This window comes from Larimichthys crocea, chromosome XXI (genome assembly GCF_000972845.2).
Source record: "Larimichthys crocea isolate SSNF chromosome XXI, L_crocea_2.0, whole genome shotgun sequence".
In the NCBI taxonomy this organism is placed as follows: Eukaryota; Metazoa; Chordata; class Actinopteri; family Sciaenidae; genus Larimichthys; species Larimichthys crocea.
Genome location: NC_040031.1, coordinates 13,597,175 through 13,617,076, shown reverse-complemented (window position 1 = coordinate 13,617,076; position 19,902 = coordinate 13,597,175). Strand labels below are relative to the sequence as shown.

Below are 19,902 nucleotides of genomic sequence, written 5' to 3'. Positions count from 1 at the left end.
CTGTTTGTTGGCCCAGTAGGAGGATATTCCTATCACAGCATTGTCAGACAGCAGGAAGTGTTCTGCAGACGTACACACATATCAAAAATAGACACACACATATATGAAACCTGCCGACTTCTTGAAGAGGAAATGTTAAAAACAAAAGCAGAAGTGTGTGCAAAGGAAATAGAAAGAGGTAGAAGCGTGAAAGAGTGCGCCGTGTTCTTGTTTGTACCTGTGATAAACAGCATGTGATTTTTTTTTTTCAGGGACAGACAACAAGTAAAAAAGAGATAAAAGGGAGCAGATTGAAAAGACTGATGCCTGTGTATGAGCATTTCCTTCCCTGTGACTCTGTACAGCTTTCCTCAGGCAGCTGTAATCCCCCAGACAAGGCGACTGAGCATGGAGGCATCTTTCAGCTTGAAGTCATCCCACAGTCTCCTCACCACACACAATAACAGCCTCCCACACACACAGACACACACACTCACACACACACACACAGGAAGGGGAGAGCTGTGGAGTGGAGAAAGTTGGCTGACAAGGTGTTGATAATGAGCTGACAATGCCTGGCTTCAATCCACCTGTGTCACTCCAGTGTGGCAGGATTCATGGTTGCAGAGCAGAACGAGCACAGAAGGAATGCAGATACCATCAAACCATGATGGTCAAACACAAAAATAATGTTCAGTGTTTGTCTGGGCCAGATAGGCGGGATGTTACTGCTTTGGGAGAGCTCACATACTCTCAGCTATAAAGCTGTTTGCCAAAGTTGACTAAGATGGCTGTTAAATGTTGTGCAGCTGGAAGATGCACTCCAATTTTTCTCCGCGGCAATCCCCACTCATACCAGAGCTTTGCCTAAAGAAAAACAACAATAAAAAACCCATGAAAAGTATCTACAAGTGCAGTCGAACCAAGGCCTGCAGTATGAGTGTGTTAGCGATGAGCTGTTTGTTCTGTAAAAGAGCACTGTCCCACAGAGTGAGGTCATACACAGGGAATCTATCCGCTCATACTGTGGTCTTTGTTTTGTCCAGATTCAACAAGTCATATGCAAAGGCGCCCACAGCTACAGTAAAGACCTCAGGAATGTGGGCCTGTAATTGACATGTAACACAAATGGACGCACACAGACGCAAACACACAAAAGGGGCCAACAGTTTCTTAAAGTATTTGCAATGTGTATCTGTGGGTTATCATTTTAACATCGTCTATTCATGTAATCCTCGATGGAACGATAGTTTGAATGGGATTGTTTTTACACAAATATGTGCGTCATTGATATGATTGTGTGTGCAATTCATGCTCCAAGGGTGGAAATGTGAGGTCATCAGTCGGCCCTCCATTTTGGTTCAGATTGAAATATCTCAACGACTATAAGATCAACTGCTGTGAAACTTTTTAAAGACATTCAGGGTCCCCAGACGATGAATCATAGTGAACAACACGAAATGCCTTTTTTGTTCTTAAATGAAAAGTTTTCTTTGGATGAAGCGCCAGAGTCGGATGAAGAATTTTGTGACTTTCTAGCACCATCATCAGGTCACATCTTCGATCTGTCCAACACTGTGAACATGCAACACTATTATGTTATTCCCACCAGCCTCAGCTATTCTTTGGATTTTTAAGTAGCAAATTCATTAACATTTAGTTCAATGTACATCCTCACAGAAAAGCTAGCAGACTCTTGTTTCATCATTCACTTGCGGACAACAGAACAACCTGTAAGCTCAACACTATTATAAAGTCGCAGACAAAGAGCAACAACAGGATTTATTTGGAGTTGTGTTTTTTGAATAAATAAATTAAATATATGGCTCCTGAGCTGCTAAATGTTCCTCTATGTTCATCAGCTTGATGTACTGGGCAGGAAATGTACATCAGAGCTTCTTTGCTGACAAAACAAAATAGTAGGTCTTAAAAGACACATCAGTGAGCTAAAAGACACTGTAAAGCTTCAATATCTTATTCTAACGTTTCCTGCAGAGGGTTCCTGAGGCAATATTTATCCTCAAGAAACATATTTTTAGCTGATATTGTGTTTATTTGGCACATACTGCTAAATGGAAATTGTCAAACCTGGGACTACTTGTTGTTTACTGAAATATGATGGTGTCATGTGTTGTCTGCAGTGTGCTTATAATAGGAATTTGGAGGTGACTGATCGCATGCATAGAGAGCAGGAGGAACAGATGGTCAAAATGGCTCCAAAAGCTCATTTTTGTATCACGACGACCCCATGGTGGTTTAATCAAGCCCCGAGTGGGGGGGAAAAAAAGACATAAACACAGACACATACAGACAAATATCAGACATCACGTATGGCATGCAGGCTTGAAATAGATTAGATAGACATTGATGGAGAGAGCAAAATGAAAATATTACTAAATATTATGTTGGCACTGTTTTTCTCCCCCCCAAGCAAACGTGCCATATGTTGTCACATCTTTCAAATCAGTTCTAATGATTATAATGCTTAACTGCCTGTCCAGTGGCAATGGTCAAATAGCACAAGCAACACTGCAACCATTTGGCCGACATAATTTGCTTGTGAATACACCAGAGGGATAAACAGGCTGTATAATTACTCTGTAGTGACAGTGTATCATTGTCACTGTCAGCTGGCCATGTAATGGAACCTCAGAGCTATAAAAGACAGTGATTCACCCCACAATCTACTTTACAACACTGGGCTGCCAGCCTTCAACACCAAGCATCACTGTGGCGCTCTGCGGTTGCCTAGCAACTAAAGGAAATTGGAGGTGCCTTTGAATTAGGGAATTTTAAGAGGTGATTTATACAAAGGCCTTGATGATAAATGCCTCCATAAATCTGGTATTTCCGACCGGCCATTTCTCCGAATTCATCAGTGGAAGTTCTAATTCTGGTCACAGACGCTGCAGCATCAGAGCTGCAGACTTACCATCATATGCCTGCTGAGTGAGGTATTCATAAGACTGCGGCCCTTTGCTTTAAGCAGGGTACATTTTTATGGTATAGTGCAAAAGCAGAGGAAAGGAACATGGCCTGTTTCCATGACACCATAAACAGGAAATGGGAAGGGGCGAGTGCTGCCAGAGGAGTCTAAATCAGGGTGGAGAGTTGCCCTAGAGGTCAGAACTTTCCCATAATATGAGTTCATGCACTGAGAGTGAAACCCATATTCACACTAGTATTTGTAAACACACAAGTACAACTAAATCTTCACCAAATTTAATGCAGCAATGCATAAAGCTAATTCTATCCACACACTTCCCACTCTCTCCTTTGTCTTTCTAGGAGTGAACAAAATCCGTCCCCCTCAGTACAAGAGAGCGGGAGTGAAGCTGCAGCGGCGGCGGTGGCGGCGGCGGTCCTTTTGGTGGCCTCCTCCATGCAGGTCCTATCCCCTACAGTCACCATGCCAACCTGTGTGAGGAGGAGGCTTAGCTACGGGGCCCAAAGAGACACGATGAGGTCCTGGGATAATTAGCAGCTCATTATGGAGCCCAGTGAATAGGCCAGCGAGCTCCAGGAGCTCACAAGGGAGAGCACAATGGAAAACATACAGGATCTGAGTGCACATCAAAGGGATGAGCTCACTTTTTAGATCACATAATACAGAGGAGAGAACGATCCGGAAATGAAATATTGCTCTCTATTCACACCTACAAATATAGCTCTTAATCCCCATTTTTAAGCCTGTGTGTGTGTGTGTGTGTGTGTGTCCATGTGTGGGTGGCTGTGTGCATGTGTGTGTTAGTCAGGATCTCTGCGTCACACCAATCTGAGTGTTTTCTCTCCCCCAGAGGCCTTAGTTGCTCCACAGATGCATGGAACACAGCTAGTCCTCCTACACACACACATACACAGACACATGTATGTGCGCTGTTAAACTTAAGCTCTTATAAAGTACAGGAACACTGTCTCAGTGCCAGAGATCCCCAGTTAAGCTATCTGTCAATCATCCTCATTCCTGTTTCCATATCTCATTGTGTGTGTGTGTGGGTCTCTGTTTTGCATGCAAGCAGGTACGAGTCACGCAGGCTAAATCATGCATACCACTGTGCCAGGCGACCCATATTGCAGTGCGGCTGAGTTTAAGTGTGCACTGTGCATCATTCTGTGCGTGTAGGTGTGTGTTTGTGTGTGTGTCCCTGTGTGTGCATCAGCTGCTCTCTCTGACAGTGATAATGCAGCATGCTGTTGCACTGTTGCATACAGGTGACATGTTGTTTGTTATCTGTCATTTAAAGGTGATAGTTAACATTTTGTTTACAATGTGTCATTTTATATTATTGTGACTGCATAAAAAAAAATAATCACAACTGGAATCCAGCTAATTTGGTCACATATCAGTGAAAAGTCAAACTTTATAATTTTCTTATGGTGAGAAATTAATGATATGTCCTGCATTAATATATGCATCCAAGCCGTGCATTAGTGAGCTTTACTTAGGCATATAAAAATGTACATATTGTAGCAGCTCGGTTGAGCAACCCATCCAACTATCATCTATCAAAATCCACCCTGATGAGAGTCACAGCAGTCACGGTTACAGGCTACGGTCTAAAGAAAGCAAATCCTGCTCACAGCATGGAATACAGCATGACCTAGATTTGATATTAATGGAAATATATATAGGAATATGCTGCAGTGGAGTCTCAATGTTGATTTGCTACAACAGAAGAGGGCGCTACGCCTCCATGCTGTTATTTCACTGAAACAGGAAAGTGTTGTCTCTGTTTCCTGTTTTTCATGTTTGTGTGAAGTCCTGGCATTGATTTTGACAGAATGGATATAATTTATGAAACGTGGATCAAATGTGGTTAGTATGAAGGCTGTCTAAGATGCTTCAGCCTCCCAGTAGCTTGATCTGTTGTCTCAACAGTGCAGCACCTACACCTCCTAGTGGTGGTGAAGGAGAGAGCATTTAGTAGCAGAAGAACAACAAATATCTGCAGTATTCAGTGTTCATATTGAGTGTAACGCTGCTGTGATGTATCAGTGTTGAAATATTCAAGTAAAAAACCCCAATCAGATCAGAGATACAGTCACGAGTTGATTAAAAAGTATTGTTTAATTTAACAGAAATTATCAGACAAAAGGCACGTAATGCATGAAAATACAACTGATTGATCACAGTGCACCAGAGATAAAGAAAGAATGTAAACCACATCTGTAGTTCTGCAGGTAAGACGTCTTCAAATACGTCAGATACAAGAACAAATACGTATGATACAGTCAGTGGGACAACAGAGAGATGACAACAACAACAACAACAAACATCAACATAAACATGTTATTATGGCAGACAAACATTAAAAAGTGATCCGTAGCTTCATGTCAGATCCTCATAGGCAAACATGAAAAAATACATTAGTCAGTCCACAAAAAAAAAAAAAAAGACTTATAGTAGATCACGCAGAGCCTGTAATGTGCTGCTCTGTCATCATCAGAGTACTGAAGGCTATTCGTTGCTTCTTTAAAATAAAAAAAGGAATTGCATTTTTCCTCAGAAAAAGGCTTGTATCACAGTATGACCCATCGCTTTCTCCATCACATTTACATTAGTAAAAAGAAACAAACATCAGACCCATAAGACATAAATAGAGCCAAGTGACTCTGTTCTGTGTTGTTTGGGTGTGTGCGCATGTGTGCTTGCACTAGAGAGCTGGCGTGCGTTGATATAACCACGCTATCAGCACGGTAATGCAGTGGGATTGATTTTTGGCCCTTGAGAGAGGAGACAGCTGGTCTTATCAGAGCCCAGCAGTGGCTTCAGTGGTTATGGATCTCTCATACTAACATTAATGACACTTCCTCAAGCAACCCCACCCCACCCTGCCAGCGCAAAAACACACACACACACACATCACTGTAAAACACTGACGAAAAACGTTCACTCCGAAATGAAACATTTTTAAAAACAGTGCTCTTAAGAAATCAAACATTGCACTTAAAATATCAGGAACAGTAAACAGGAGAAAAAAAAAACTTCCAGAGGTGACTGATCACACAGGGCAGAAAAGGCAATAAGGAATAAAGAAAATAAACACATGAAAAACAAGATGTACATTGCCTCTGTGCTGTGCTGGAGTCTGGAGTCTGGAGGTTCTTCACTAAAAGGAATAGTTCAACATTTGGGGAAATATGCTTCTTACTTCTTCTTTTTTTTTTTAAGTTTGATTAGAAGATAGAAACCACTGTCATGACTGTATGCTAAAGTTATCGTAGCTTAGCATAAAGACTAAAAACAGAAGGAAACAGCCAGCCTGTCTCTGTGCAAAGGTAACAAAATCCACCTACCAGCCACCTTTAGCATTTCATAGCTATGGCCGACAAGACACCAAGCTTGAGGTTTTGCTTGTATGTGCATGTACGTGCTTGCAACAGTATGAGAATTGATGTAAAATCAGAAAGATTTTTTTATTTTTTTTACCTCACCTAATGATTATTTTCCAGAGAAAGAGAGAGTTCCATGTTGTTGCATTGTAGTGATAATGCACTTCTCTCGTAGCAATCAATCCCATGCCATTTCGTAGCAATCAACGGAGAGGTAACGAAATTTACTGTTATATAAATATTATTTTTAAAAGGTTAAATGAAAATTGTTAGCAAGACACATTCAAGTTCTAGACAAAAAAAAAAAGACAAATTTTATTTCAGTCTGACTAAAAAAAACAAAACAATAAAACTGATCAATGTAAATTCCAACGATCATGTCTTGTGACGATTGTACAACCAATCCTCTTAGACAGTTCTATCCGCACAACTGACAGCATCCATGTAACTGCAATATTGTTTGCAGTATGCATTCTTCTCTATCAGGCAGGCACCAGCAGCCGGTCTATAGTATACTGTAAACGATCCCAGTTCTTCCAGAAGATGGTCAAAAAACAAACTCCTAGGAAGGTAGCGACCACATGGTGCCGGCTCCTCATCAGTGGAGCGGCAAACTTGGCAGCGGTGGAGACACACACCAGAATGACGGTGATGATGGCCAGCATGATGTTGATGCTCTTCCCAAGCAGGACTCGGGCGTCACGGCTCTCGAGCTGGACCGTCTGCTGCTGCTGCTGCTGCTGCAGCTCCAGTTTGGACACTCTCGTCTGACACGACTCCAGAGCCTCCTGAGATGAAAATGATGGCGAGAGATTTTGTGGGTCTGGATGTTTCCCAAGTAGCTAAAAGGCATTTTGCTGACCTTTTCATCCTCAATTACCCAAATTCATTCAAAACATTTATTATGTATCAGCAGGGAGGCACGCGGACAGAGGTTTGGATTGTCATAAATGTCAAACGACAAAGCAGACTTTGATTTTGTTATCTCATAAAGGGAACCATTAAAACATGCAACGAATTAATTCAGCTCTATGCGGAAACAGCCTTAATCTATAATAACGCATTTGAATGATCTCACTTTTATGTGATCTGCCTGCTGATACTCTAAGCACACACAGGTAAAGACACGTAGTCTGCGGGTTTCCTTACCTGTATATCTGTGGCCCATTCATGAGCCTGATAGGCCACCCTTTCCTCGATACTGTCCAGTTCCTGCTTCAGATTGGTCATCTCATGTTGGTGAAGCTCTGTCAGGTCGTTTAGCTGGTCTTCCAAACGCTTATACCTGACAGTCGGTTCAGGAGGATGCAGAAATATTAGTTAAAATTTGAGCAATTTAGTAAATACTTATCTTCAAATTCCCTAAGTGCTGTGGATATTTACGTTTTACACAAGCCCAACCACAACAGAGCAATGGCGAGACATCACAAATGATGGGGTGATGTAACATTCATATAGTAGTCTACACTAGTATGTGATGCAAGTGTCTGTGTTATGTACGTACATGAACAATGAACATACTGTGGGAAAAAAAGTAATACAAACATACCTGTATCTCTCCTCCTGCAGTGTTTGGCTGATGATGCCATACTCCTTCTCGAACCGAGACTTCAGCTCCTCCACATCCTCCTCCAGCTGGCTCTGAGCTTCTTTGATCTCACTCACCTCCTCCAGGCTCAGGGCCAATCTGCTCTGGCCATCTTCCCCAGCCTGTTGGCCCTGACTCTGTTCCTGCCCTGCTGACACTCCTGCCCCCGCTGGGTTCCCGTTACTGTCTGCTGAAATGGAAGCACTCCCCGAGGAGCATTCATCATCACTGGGATATTTGGGCTTGCCCACCATAGAAGTGCTGCTACTCAGCCCCCTTCCTGCACCGTCAGTGGGCAGTGGTGATGAAGCATCCAGAGTGGTCTTGAGGTTGGCGATGTTGTCAGCACTGCCAAACTTGTTTCTGATAAGGTTGGCAAACTCTCTGGGCTTACTGAAGAAGAAAGGAGGGGACAGGGAAACGCCTGGTCCGATGGTCTTAATCTTATCCATGGTCGGGTGGCGGCCACTGCCAGTCATGTCCCTCAGCAGCTCTCTGGGAGACTCCCTGGGCAGGGTGGTGTGTTTGACAGTGGACTGGTGAGGTGATGGACTGTGGTGGGTTTCATTGTCTTTCATCTTTCGATGGTACTGCTCCAGCTTCTTTTGCATCTGGGCAATGTTTTGAGCTGACTTCTGGTTCTTCTTCTCAAACACCTGCTTGATGCGCCCTACTTGCTGCTTATCCGCGCTGTTCATCAATTTCAGGTACTCAGCAACGTTCTCGTCCCGCGCGGTCTGCTCGATCTTCAGCTGCTCTGTGACTTTAAGTATCTTCTGCTGAAGGTTGTCCAAGCACGAACGACTACGCTGGACCTCAAAGCCCAGACCAGGACCTCCATCACTCAGATCTAGATCCAGATTGTTCTCTGAAGAGCCCCGACGCATCGACGCAGGGATGCTCACAGGACTGCCCTCAATACTTCTGTCCTAAAAGGAGGAGAAATAAAGATTGTATTATCAGAATCAGAATCAGAAATACTTTAATAATACCAGGGGGAATTTATTTTTGTTACAATACTCCAGTTAAGTTAAACAAGTAATCATCAATTACGAATAAAATATAAACATATAAATACATATATGTACAAAAGTAATTGCCCGTGTTGTGTCAGCTGAGGGAGGCATTATATAGATTAATGACCGCAGGAAGGAATGATTTCCTGTGATGCTCTGTGGTGCATTTAAGAGTGAGGAGTCTGCTACTGATGGAGCTCCTCTGCAGAGCCAGCGTGCTGTAGAGAGGGTGTGAAACATTGTCCAATATGGAATGAAGCCTGGACAGCATCCTCCTCTCTGCCACGGTCGTCAGAGTGTCCAGCTCCTCCTCCACGACATCACCAGCTCTCCTGATCAGTTTGTTAAGTCTGTTGGTGTCTGTGATCTTCAGCCCACTGCCCCAACATGTGACAGCAAAGAAGATCGCACTGGCCACAACAGACTCATAAAACATTCTCGGTATTGTCGGGCAGGTGTTAAAGGACCTCAGCCTCCTTAGGAAAAAGAGTCGGCTTAGGCCCTTTTTGTAGACAGCCTCAGATCCACTATTAGTTCCTTCGTCTTTGTCACATTGAGCTGCAGATGGTTCAGCTCAGTCCAAGTGACAAAGTTGCCCACAACATTCCTGTATTCACTATCATCACACTTTTCAATACAACCAACTATTGCTGAATCATCAGAGAACTTCTGAAGATGGCAGGATTTGGTGCAATAGTTGAAATCTGAGGTGAAAAGGCTAAAGAGGAAGGGAGAGAGAACAGTCCCCTGTGGGGCCCTAATGTTACTGACCACCCTATCGGACACACAATGGCGAGAACGTGCCATATAACTTTAATCTCATAATTAATTCCAAAAAAATGTTTTATTTAAATTTGACCCTAATACTCCATCGTATAATACTCTGTTGTATAATACTCCGTTGTAATATTAGTATATATTAAATTATTATTATTATATTAGTCATGGAGCATTTGCAAAGTCACTGTGGAAATGTATCTAATTAACAAAACAAGTCATCTGTAAAAGGTAAGATATGGTCTACACTTGTAGATGTATGCATTACAAATGAGAGCCTAAAGGAAAATGAGAAGGATACCATTTTCTAGTCCAGAACCCTGGTAATTAAACATTTCCTTTAATGTTTTAATTAATGCTTTTCTGACATTTTTGAATTTTCTCTTTATAAACATTAATTCTAATACCGAGTCCTTGGCTCTGCTCTCATCAGCTGTTCTGCTATTTCCACTGTGGGACCATCTGGGGGAGTATGTAATGCTCTTATTTGGCACGTCTGTTACATTCTAGTTGCCAGAATTTAATTCTGTTGTTTATAGTATAACGCACACATAGGACAGATGTCAATGTTTTAACTATAGGCCTAGCCAGAGACAAAGCTCAGCTTTTTTTCAGAGATCATACAAAGTTGTATGATCTAAATTTAAACCAATTAGGAGGCTATAAGAGGTGGAATTTAATTCCAATATCGAGTTTTGAGTCATTCAGTGAATCAGTAAAAATGAACATTTGTTTCAGACTCTTCCAGTTGAAATAAATGATAAACAATTTGACAAATGGGACAAGTTCATATGGAGATTTATTTGGCAGGGGAAAAAAAACTTTCTTTCATGCTTTCCAATTAGGATAGAGGAGGACTTGCACTCCCATGCCTAAAGGACTGTTTTGTTTTGCTGGTGGTCTAATTACCAGGCAAGATGGAAAGAAATTGAAGAAAGAATGTCAGAGTCAATTCCAATTCAGGCAAATGAAGGGGATAAAAGGTTAGAAACCTAATGAAAACAAGTGATAAATTGATCAATTTGAGTCTGAAAACATGGCTAAGCGTTGATGGTAAGAGTGGCTTTCTTGAAGAAATAAAGATTCTGAGATGGTGCTCACATGACCCCGACTTTATGCCAAATCAGTTAGATATTAGCTATAAGAGATGGGCTAATCGAGGTCTCGCTTCACTTTGAATCAGTGGTCAGGGAACAGCTTTGGGGCAGACTACATGATTTAAACAACAGTGACTTCTTCAGATTTCTACAGGTACATCATCACATTAAACGTTTTATTCCAGAGAGCCAAAGTTTTTATTAGTGCCTCAACAGGGCGGATCAGGGCTTAGAGTAATCTTAATTTTATAAGTAACTCCAAGGAGTTAAGACTACTTAGAAGTACCTATGTTAAACAAAAATGCAAAAGTAAAACTAACAGTTGCATGACAAAAGAAATACGGACAATATTGCGAATTTCAGTAGAAGATATCAAGCCCAACCTCTTGGAGAGTGTTTGGCTGGAAAAGTCTTGGCAGATATTTTATTTTACCTGGTCAGTCTCATCACTCGATTCCTCCAGTTGCTGGAGAAAATGAGCCATTATAACTTGTTCTGGGCCTGTCCAATTTTAAAAATGCCTTCTGGCGTAAAATCAGAATTAGTGAAAATTCCTTTTCTTGGGATGAACTACACTTTACATATTTTTCTTGTGCTAATTAGAAACACACCATGTTCTGTTTATATTTGTATATTATTATTTTTTAAACTGTAAAGATAATTCACTGTAATATATTTATTAGGCAATAAACAATAACAATAATTAAGCAAAGAAACATTATAAGAACAGACAGATGATAACACTAAGACAGCTAACGGTTATTAAATGAAGAAAAAAAAAGAAGGGGAGCACATCCTTCTGATGTAGGTCAGTCATAACGTCACACAAGGCTACAAGCTCAGGAAATCCTTTTTCCAGACACTGTCGCCTAGTTTTACGGTAAGTTATCATTTCCCTAATAAAGGCTCAACATTACCAGAAGTTTCTGACTGATGTATCAACAGATGACTGTGGAGCAGAGAATTCTTCAGAACTTTGCTGTAGATTTTCGAGGAAGTGAAACAGTAAATGCAGTTCAGTAAGCAGGTTTAAACTCAGGAAACCTAAAGACCTCCCAAAAAAGAGGAAACTGAAAAAAAAAGCAGCAGAGACAGACAGAACTTAATTAGATTTCAACGCAGCATTTTTAGAACAGAAATGTCACCTCAAGTGTAAAAGGCGCCGCAGTGCATAACGTTGGCCTAACAAGCGACCGGATCTTGCAAGTTGATCACAGTACACACCAGTAATGGGAGGTGTAAGCTGATAAAGCCTAATACAAAGTGTTGTACAACAAGCACAATGGGCTGTGCAAAGCCACACTAATCCTTGACAAATATAACACAGCTAGTTTCAAGCAAATAAACAGATCCCAGCTAATGCAAGCAGACTTGAGGCTCAACAGTCCTTAGCATATCCACATCATGACACCACGGTTACATATTGCAAGCTAAGCACCTTTACAATCAACTGACTCATCTAGAGTGTGCCGCATGCTGAGACTACTCCACACATGACTGTCAGGTGGGACTCAAGACAGGGTTTGCAAACAATAGGGTGATTAAGTATGATTAGTCATACATGGGTGCAAACGCAATGAGTAACATATGGCAGATACTTACTAAAACGAAAACATGTTCGGCGGGTCTATTCCTCTTTCAGTTGGATTTAACTTATCAAGTTACACATGCATGTGTCCTCATGTTGTCCCTATGATCTTACACTCAATCAACTAGTCAAACATGTTCGACTTTACCAAGAATTTGGTGTGTCATCTGAGAAATCCCGTAGTTATTAATAAACACAGATACAGAAACTGCTTAACGCTTGTTAGGCAGCTGTTTTTAGGTCCACCCGACTGAAATATTCATAATGATAATAACTGTGAGATCGACTGTTCTTCCTATAATACTATCATATGCTCCATATTTCAGTTTGATTAATACTTTATTTTTTAACCAAATACCTGCAGAAATTATGTTATTTACATCAGCTTCAGGTGTACTTTAGCAATATTACATGGGAGGGTGTGCTTTAATGTCATTATTGGCACGACAGTGATGCAGTCAGCGTCACAGAAGTGCCAATAAAAAGTTGCAGCACACCCTCGAATGTAATATTGTGATTATACAACAACTTAAGTAAAATATATTATCAATTGAGGCCAATTTGCCCTCAAAATACCGCTCACCATTGCCCTGGAATGCCAGGGAAAGTCACACCAGTTTACCAGTACTCCAGGAAATTGTCCGAGCCTTAGTAACATCATGGCAAGAGATCAGGGACTTTCCCAAACTCAATAAATACAGCACATAAAAACACAAAACGTCTTTCCTAATTCAGTCTTTTTGTGACCAAGATATCTACTAAAAAGTATGTTTTCCTTGGACATACAGTATATAGCTCCTAAGCCTGTGAACGTCACATGTATTTCAAAGCTAATAGTGTTTTATTTGTGACTGACCGGCACAGCTGATGGAAGATGTGATCCAAACACACCCATATCTCCACAGTTAAGTAGTCCAAAAGTCAAAATTCATTGAAAAAAATTCACAACATGTTTTTATCTAATTAAATATTCAGCTTCGGTCCATATTTGTTGACGTTTAATATTTAAATATAACATTATATCGGCGGTCACTAAACTGTTTGATCTCTGACGTGCTGCACACAAACGAGGTACACACCTGTATGAACGAGGCAGTCTTACGCTCCATAAAATTTAGAATATTCATTAAAGACTACTTAAGACTGACTACTTATTCTTATTTATCAAGAGTCATGTGTGCTGTCATGCTGATTTGAGCACATTTTAAATGTCTAGCTGACCAATCGGATTGGTTTTTTTTAGAACTACTTGTTGTATAATTTGGGTTTAGTTACTGAAGTAAGATAAGTAAAAACAGACCAGACCATGTTAGAATTTACCTCAAAGCACTGCTGTGCTGTTTTACATCTTCAATAAGCTGTTAGCATGGTTGTAAACTATAATCTTATTTGTACATGTATATACAAAACATGCCTATAATTATACTGTACATACATACTTACTTATAGTGTGTAACCAGAGAATGTCACGCTTCTTTCTACAGGCATGCTTGGGGTATTTCAGCCTCTGTCCCAGTCTCTCCCCCTCTCTGGCATCTGTCCTTCTTGAACACAGGACTCTTTGTTTCCAGAGAAAAAAGCAGACTTTGTCATGTCCTACCTCTGCTCTCTCCAGGACTCTGATGTGCGAGGCTACTGCATATGGATTCACTGGCGTGACGTATAGCCTGAGGAGCCTTGCGCCCAATCACAAGCCTACTCCTTCTAAGAGTGCCTCTAATATCTCTCATCAAAACAGTCCGCTTCACGGAGCTGCTATTTGCCAAACCTGTTTGTCACACAAAAGAAAGAGGAGCCGATTATCCTCCTTCAAGAGGAAGTGTAGGGTACGCGTATTAGCCAGTCTTCTTAGTTTTCGGCACAAACACAAAGAGCTGCCTGTTTGCCCAGACAGCATCAACTGCACGCTATTTGTGCAGTACTGGAACTAAGATAGTTCCTCAGGCTCTCTCCCACCAGCTGCTTTAACGCTTAAATGTTATGCAATATTTTCTTAGTAGTATTAGGGGGCAAACACAGAGAACAGAAGTGTATTGCCTCAAGCTGCTGTGATATGATAGTTACAGCATGAGCGTGTAAAATAGATCAAATTGTGACGTGTCGATGGGTCATCGCTGAGGCCTGCGGCAAAAGCAAACCTTGACAGGAGTGGGATGGTGATGATGATGTTTTCAAAGTGTATCGATACAAGTTTCATATTCACACTCGTGCACCTGGAGGAGGAGGCAGGCCTCAGGCCAAAATTGTATTACACAGCTGGAGTGAAGGAAGTAAGACTTCTCTTCTAAAAACAAGTTGGCTTTTGGCAGGACGAGGTTTGATTCATGAGAGCAGCTCAAATAACACGACACAGATGTTTCACACAAATACTACAACCCCCAAAAAAACGATTATGACATCTGACCATTTCCTGACATCCTACAAAAATTGTAAGATTTAAAATTTAATAAGCTCATTTCCACCGCTGCTGCTGCTGCTCAAGCTTTCTACCCATGCTGACTAACCGCTGGAGCAATCTGAGGGTATCTCTGGATGAATGGCTCTGCGAAATGAATTAGCCTCACGCTGATGAAAATGTCCTCCCAGATCTGCTGAGGAGCTGCCCTACTTTTCACTCTGTTTCTCCCAAACACTAATGCAGCCGTACTCCAGGGGTTGGTGAGGTGGAAGGGTGGAACGGTGCGAGGATTGAAGGTCTTTGGGGATAGGCCGGAGACAACAGGAGGGTGGGTTAAAGCTCAGCAAGTAGGGGGAAAGCTGCTACAAAATGCAGCAAATGGCAGCGGTAAGTTAGGTGGGCTGTCCATAAGTGAGAGGGTGATTCAGAGTTTAATAAGATGATGTTTAAATCTATAACCAGGTGACCTGTAACACGCTCGCACACTCACTCTTTGGGATTTAAAATCTGGGCTGTGTGAGGCCCATCTGTCTGATCATATGCTTAAATGTTTTAGCTTATCATTATAAATGTGAGAATATGGCTTGCAGTTAAGAAGCCAGGCATACTCCCACTGTCGTTTGACTCATTGATATTACTGTGTCAGTAGAGCAGACGAGGAGAGACAGACAGAAAGAGAGCCACAGACAACGAAACCAACACGACAACAAGAACAGAACAAAGGGACGATGCTTTCAAACACAGCACAGCAGCACACATCATCCCGATCATCATCGTCGCCACCAACCGGACCCAAAGGAGGCCTCTGTGCCCCAAGGCTGCCTCGCTCACACCTCAGCTGTGTATGAGCCCCCTGTCCCCCACGCTGCCCTACATAGCACACAGCGTCTGTCCAACACTATGACCCATTTAATATGTTCGGACTTAGCCAGGCAGCATAACATAAAGATCCAACAGTATTAGCCTCAATCTTAACCCAACAAGAGAGAGCTGTGTGCTCAGAAATCCGCCCAAATCTTTGCTACATTTTGGGGGCAAAGTCGGGGAGCCAGTCGATAGAAACTGCAGATGCTGCTTATCTTGCGCTGCAGTGTGCTCTCTCTCGGATCAATGATCTAGTTAGTGATTCAATTTTTCATGCAGAAAACAAACCATACACTCATCTGCATCCACTGCAGCACCAGAAGACACGGGCAGAGCAGCATTTCAGCATTAAAGTCCTGAGCTGGAGCGAGGGAGAGAGCAGACAAATAATTCAGAACCGGCTGTTTATGCAGTGGGTGTGCTCGGAATACTGAGTGGTATTAGTGAGATAAATATTGGTTCAGATTAGCAAAATGTATTGGAGCTGAGGCGGGTTCTTGCTAAACTTGTTTTCCCACACAGGTGACATTTTCTTACGCAAACAGGAAGGCAGTGTGAGGCGGCGTTCGGCTCACTTGGTAGAGCAGCTGCCCCATGTTCGAATCCGACCTGTGGCTCTTTCCCGCATGTCATTCCCCATCTCTCTCTCTCTGTCCCCACATTCCTGTCACTCTTCAGCTGTCTCTATCATAATAAAGCTTGAAAAGGCCAAAAAAAATGATCTTAAACAAAAAACAGGAAGGCATTGTTCCCATAACGAGGAAGTAATGTCCCTAAATACTCACAATCGCCTCTGTAACACTAGTTTACAATAATGGTCAGACACACAGGCACATGTAACTACAAGCAGAGGTGTGACCTGCAGCGATCTGAAGAAATCTGATGCACTCGATGAAGCTGTGGTGTGTGTGTGGTGCACAGGGCGGCATCTGTTTAGATTTTAGACCGTCGTTGCCTCTGTGCACCCCAAATAAACACACACACACAAAGCAAAAGAGCTGGCATGCTCATTGAGATGGAACAAAACCGTCCCTTCAGCAGAGAACAGAACCACAGAGGGGGAAGAAGCCTGCGGTGCTTATTGGTATTCCCTCCAGCTGATCCACATGGATACAGACACTCTCCGACTCGGAGCTCACACAGGGAAACGGGAAGAAACCCGGAGAGGGGGAGAGTGAGAGCGACAGGGAGCACATCTTTGACTGTGGTCAGAAAGCTGACCTAACATCACCTCCTCCTCCCATCTCCATCCCACGGCTGCCCATGTGGCCACACTTTGATTGTAAAGCCTTTCTCTCCAAGCCAAACAGTACGCGCAGTCATCAGAATAAAAAGAGGAGAAAAAAAAGTAGCTACAGAGTTTGAAGTCTTAAGTTTCCTCAATGACTAAGTCCCTGGGAGGTCAGTGGAATTAATAGCTTAAGACGTATTTGCTATTATTTCATGGGCAAGCTGGTTCAGGACTAAATCAATAGCCCATTAACACTCCCACTGTCTGCTTGCCCCTGTGGACTGGGGAAGTATTGAATGGGATTCAATTAAGATAAATATGCAGGCTATATTCAATGTAGTGACTCAAAGTGAGAGAGCGAATGACGTGGCAGAGTTGAAGAGCTGATTAAGCATAAAAAATAATATAACAACTTTTAAAAAAAGGGATAATACCTGTGACTAATAACTCACACCGGATACAGCGTATTTAAAAAAAGGTCGCTATTCAAACTGATGTGATGGCTTGACTTTGTCTGACGGCGTGAATGTTAAGAGAACCTCTACGGGCAGAGCAGAAGGTTCAGGTAAGGACAGATGTGTCACTGAGAAATGACATTTCTGGCAGAGCTGCCATTCAGTGCAGGCTTAAAATCACTCCAACAGAAGTGTTGCGTCATCGTTGGCCTCTAACCCACTATATCTGCTGCACAATAGCTTTTTGAGGAACAAAACTGGAATGTCTTTTGCGGCCAACAAAGAGAGGAAAAGCACAATTACACAGCCCGATGGTAATAAACCAGCCACATCATCAGACATGTTGGTCATTAATATTGTGTTGGTCGTTAAACCACAACACGTCTAGAGAAGAGGAGCTGCTCAAATTAAAGAGTTTCAAGTATCTGCTCACAGGGCAGCGTCAATAAGAACCAAACATGACAAAGAAAACCCGCCTGAGCTCTCTTTATTATGCAGGATCCCATCTGTGGGTAGATCAAAATGTCATTCTCCACCTTTGAACATCACAAGGTGGAGGTTCATACATATCCTGGAAGGAGAAACAACCTGCTGATACTTGACTTTCTGGTTTCTCAAGGCTCACACTCGGCTGAGCATTCCTCTCCTCGGTGTCACCGTGTCTGAAAACACCTGGCCTTACGATCAGATCTGTCGCAGCCTTCAGGGGATTTTTCACAACATCGTGCATTAACATTAGTGAATGGTTGGATGGTTTTCCCCAAAACCGGTCCATGTGAATTTGACCGTGTTGTTGATCAGTTTTTATGATCTGAGTCACAAGTTTCAGGACAGAGAATGGAAGTTACCTTGAACAGATCGTAAAGATCTTGAAGGCAAATTTGTGATTTGAGCCACACAAATAAAACTCGATCAGGACAATACTACATTTCTCTGTGTGTAGACACACGAAATAAGATACATCTCAGATCATTTCTCATTCCACTATCGTAAATGGCAGCAAAGAGGGGGAGGGAAAAAAAAGCATTTTATATTTTCCAGACAAATCTTTCCATGTCAGATAAAAAAACAGGATTACGGTAAGAGTTTAATCTTTACTTTTTGAAAAATGAGGTCAGACATTCAGGCATGGAGTGCCCGCAAGAAAATACAAAAGCACCTGTAAGATGGTATGCAGTAGAGCTCTGCAAACACACCTTCAGATGAACTCACTTCAGATTACTTTAGTTGTTTTTGACACACATACTTAACTGTGCTGCTGTTTATCCACGTATTAATAGTGAAATACTTTTATTTTCTTATTTGGTTGGAGGAGGACAAATGTTAGAAGCGGCTGGAGTCCAACACAACATCACCACAAGACATTTCCATTAAAAATCACCTGTTTCAGTTCAAACACAGTGCAACACACAGGATTTTTGTTTTTATTTCTAACATTTAGATGACATAATACATCAGTAAACAAGTCAAATTTTAAGCCCTCCTCCTTGGATCCAACTTCTCTCTCTCTCTCTCTCTTTGTTTGAACATAACAAGCAACCCTCCCCAAAAAGAAATCGACTATCGATCGATCATCGATTTAAATGATTGCTTAGTAGTTCTGCTCAGAACAGACTGTTACTGTCCCGTAACAAAGCCTTTATGTCCCCATGGTGACAGATACTTCAGCACATCTCTCGCCTTGTGTATCTGGGTGTATCACCGGGGGGTTAAAGGCTCTTTGTTGGGGAGAAATGTGCGCAGCTGTTGGTTTTCACATGACGTGGAGATCAGCAGAAAACAATGCACCGCTGGTACAGCACCGTGTATGACACAACGATTATGCAAAACACACACACACACTCATAAGATACTCACCATCCGGCTGCCGAGGTATTTCTCTACTTCGGATAAACTTCGCACGGACACGTTGGCGCTGGGCATAATAAACCCGGGTTTTGGGATCAGTCCGGAGCTGCTTGGTTCTTCAGATCAAGACCAGGACTAGTTCACAAGTCACGCCTGATGTCGGATCCATATTTAACCCCGCTTCTGTCAGCCTCTCTTGTTTGAACACACACATACTCAGACACAGACACACTCACACACACACTGACTGCTCTCTTCAACATACAAAAACTATGCGTGAAGCCAAACTCCGCCCTGCGCGAGGAGGAGGGTTAACCCTTTCCACACACGTGCCTCTCACTCAGCCTATCGGTGTGTGAGCAATGTCTTCAATAATTATAACCAAAAAATTAAAAAATAATAATAAAAAATGCATGATTTAAAAGTTGTAATTTGTAGTTTGATAAGTGACTTTCAAAATAAAATATATTTTTTTTGGGGGGGGGGAGTGAAAATAGATGATAATAATAATGAAAAAAAGATGATGCTTTAAAGCATAAAGGTCATAAAGTCTGTTGCAATACTCTATTAAATACAGTGTACTTTAAAATGCTATTTTAAGATAAGAGAGACTTTAAGGACCCCACTTCACTGTCTTCCACTCACTAGTCACAGCAGCTCTATGCACAAGGTTGATAAGAAATGATTCATAAATATGAAATTACTGAATAAACTCACAAAGTCATGCT

At 41.9% G+C, this 19,902-nt stretch overlaps 1 protein-coding gene across 2 annotated transcripts; it reads right to left on the bottom strand.

The window, feature by feature from the left end:
• Positions 1–5,028: 5,028 nt before the first annotated feature.
• On the bottom strand, positions 5,029–19,541 carry LOC104940631 (transmembrane and coiled-coil domain protein 3). 2 transcript variants are annotated; one of them, XM_027273043.1, is made up of 5 exons: positions 19,184–19,541; positions 13,822–13,937; positions 7,862–8,829; positions 7,462–7,597; positions 5,029–7,100 (listed from the first exon to the last, which is right to left on the bottom strand). In XM_027273043.1, the coding sequence occupies exons 3-5, from the start codon at positions 8,785–8,787 to the stop codon at positions 6,795–6,797; spliced, it is 1,368 nt and encodes a 455-aa protein (XP_027128844.1). In that variant the 5' UTR covers positions 8,788–8,829; positions 13,822–13,937; positions 19,184–19,541; the 3' UTR covers positions 5,029–6,794. The 2 variants fall into 2 exon arrangements, with proteins under 2 accessions (XP_027128844.1, XP_010755586.1); XM_010757284.3 differs by lacking the exon at positions 13,822–13,937.
• Positions 19,542–19,902: the final 361 nt, after the last annotated feature.

Bases quoted from the DNA above. Each gene is read 5' to 3' on its own strand.
- LOC104940631 (XM_010757284.3), bottom strand. From the start codon at position 19,249: ATGCCCAGCGCCAACGTGTCCGTGCGAAGTTTATCCGAAGTAGAGAAA. The intron at 8,830-19,183 runs GTGAGTATCTTA...TCCTCCTTTTAG, and splicing joins AATACCTCGGCAGCCGGATG to GACAGAAGTATTGAGGGCAG. The intron at 7,101-7,461 runs GTAAGGAAACCC...TTTTCATCTCAG, and splicing joins AATGGGCCACAGATATACAG to GAGGCTCTGGAGTCGTGTCA.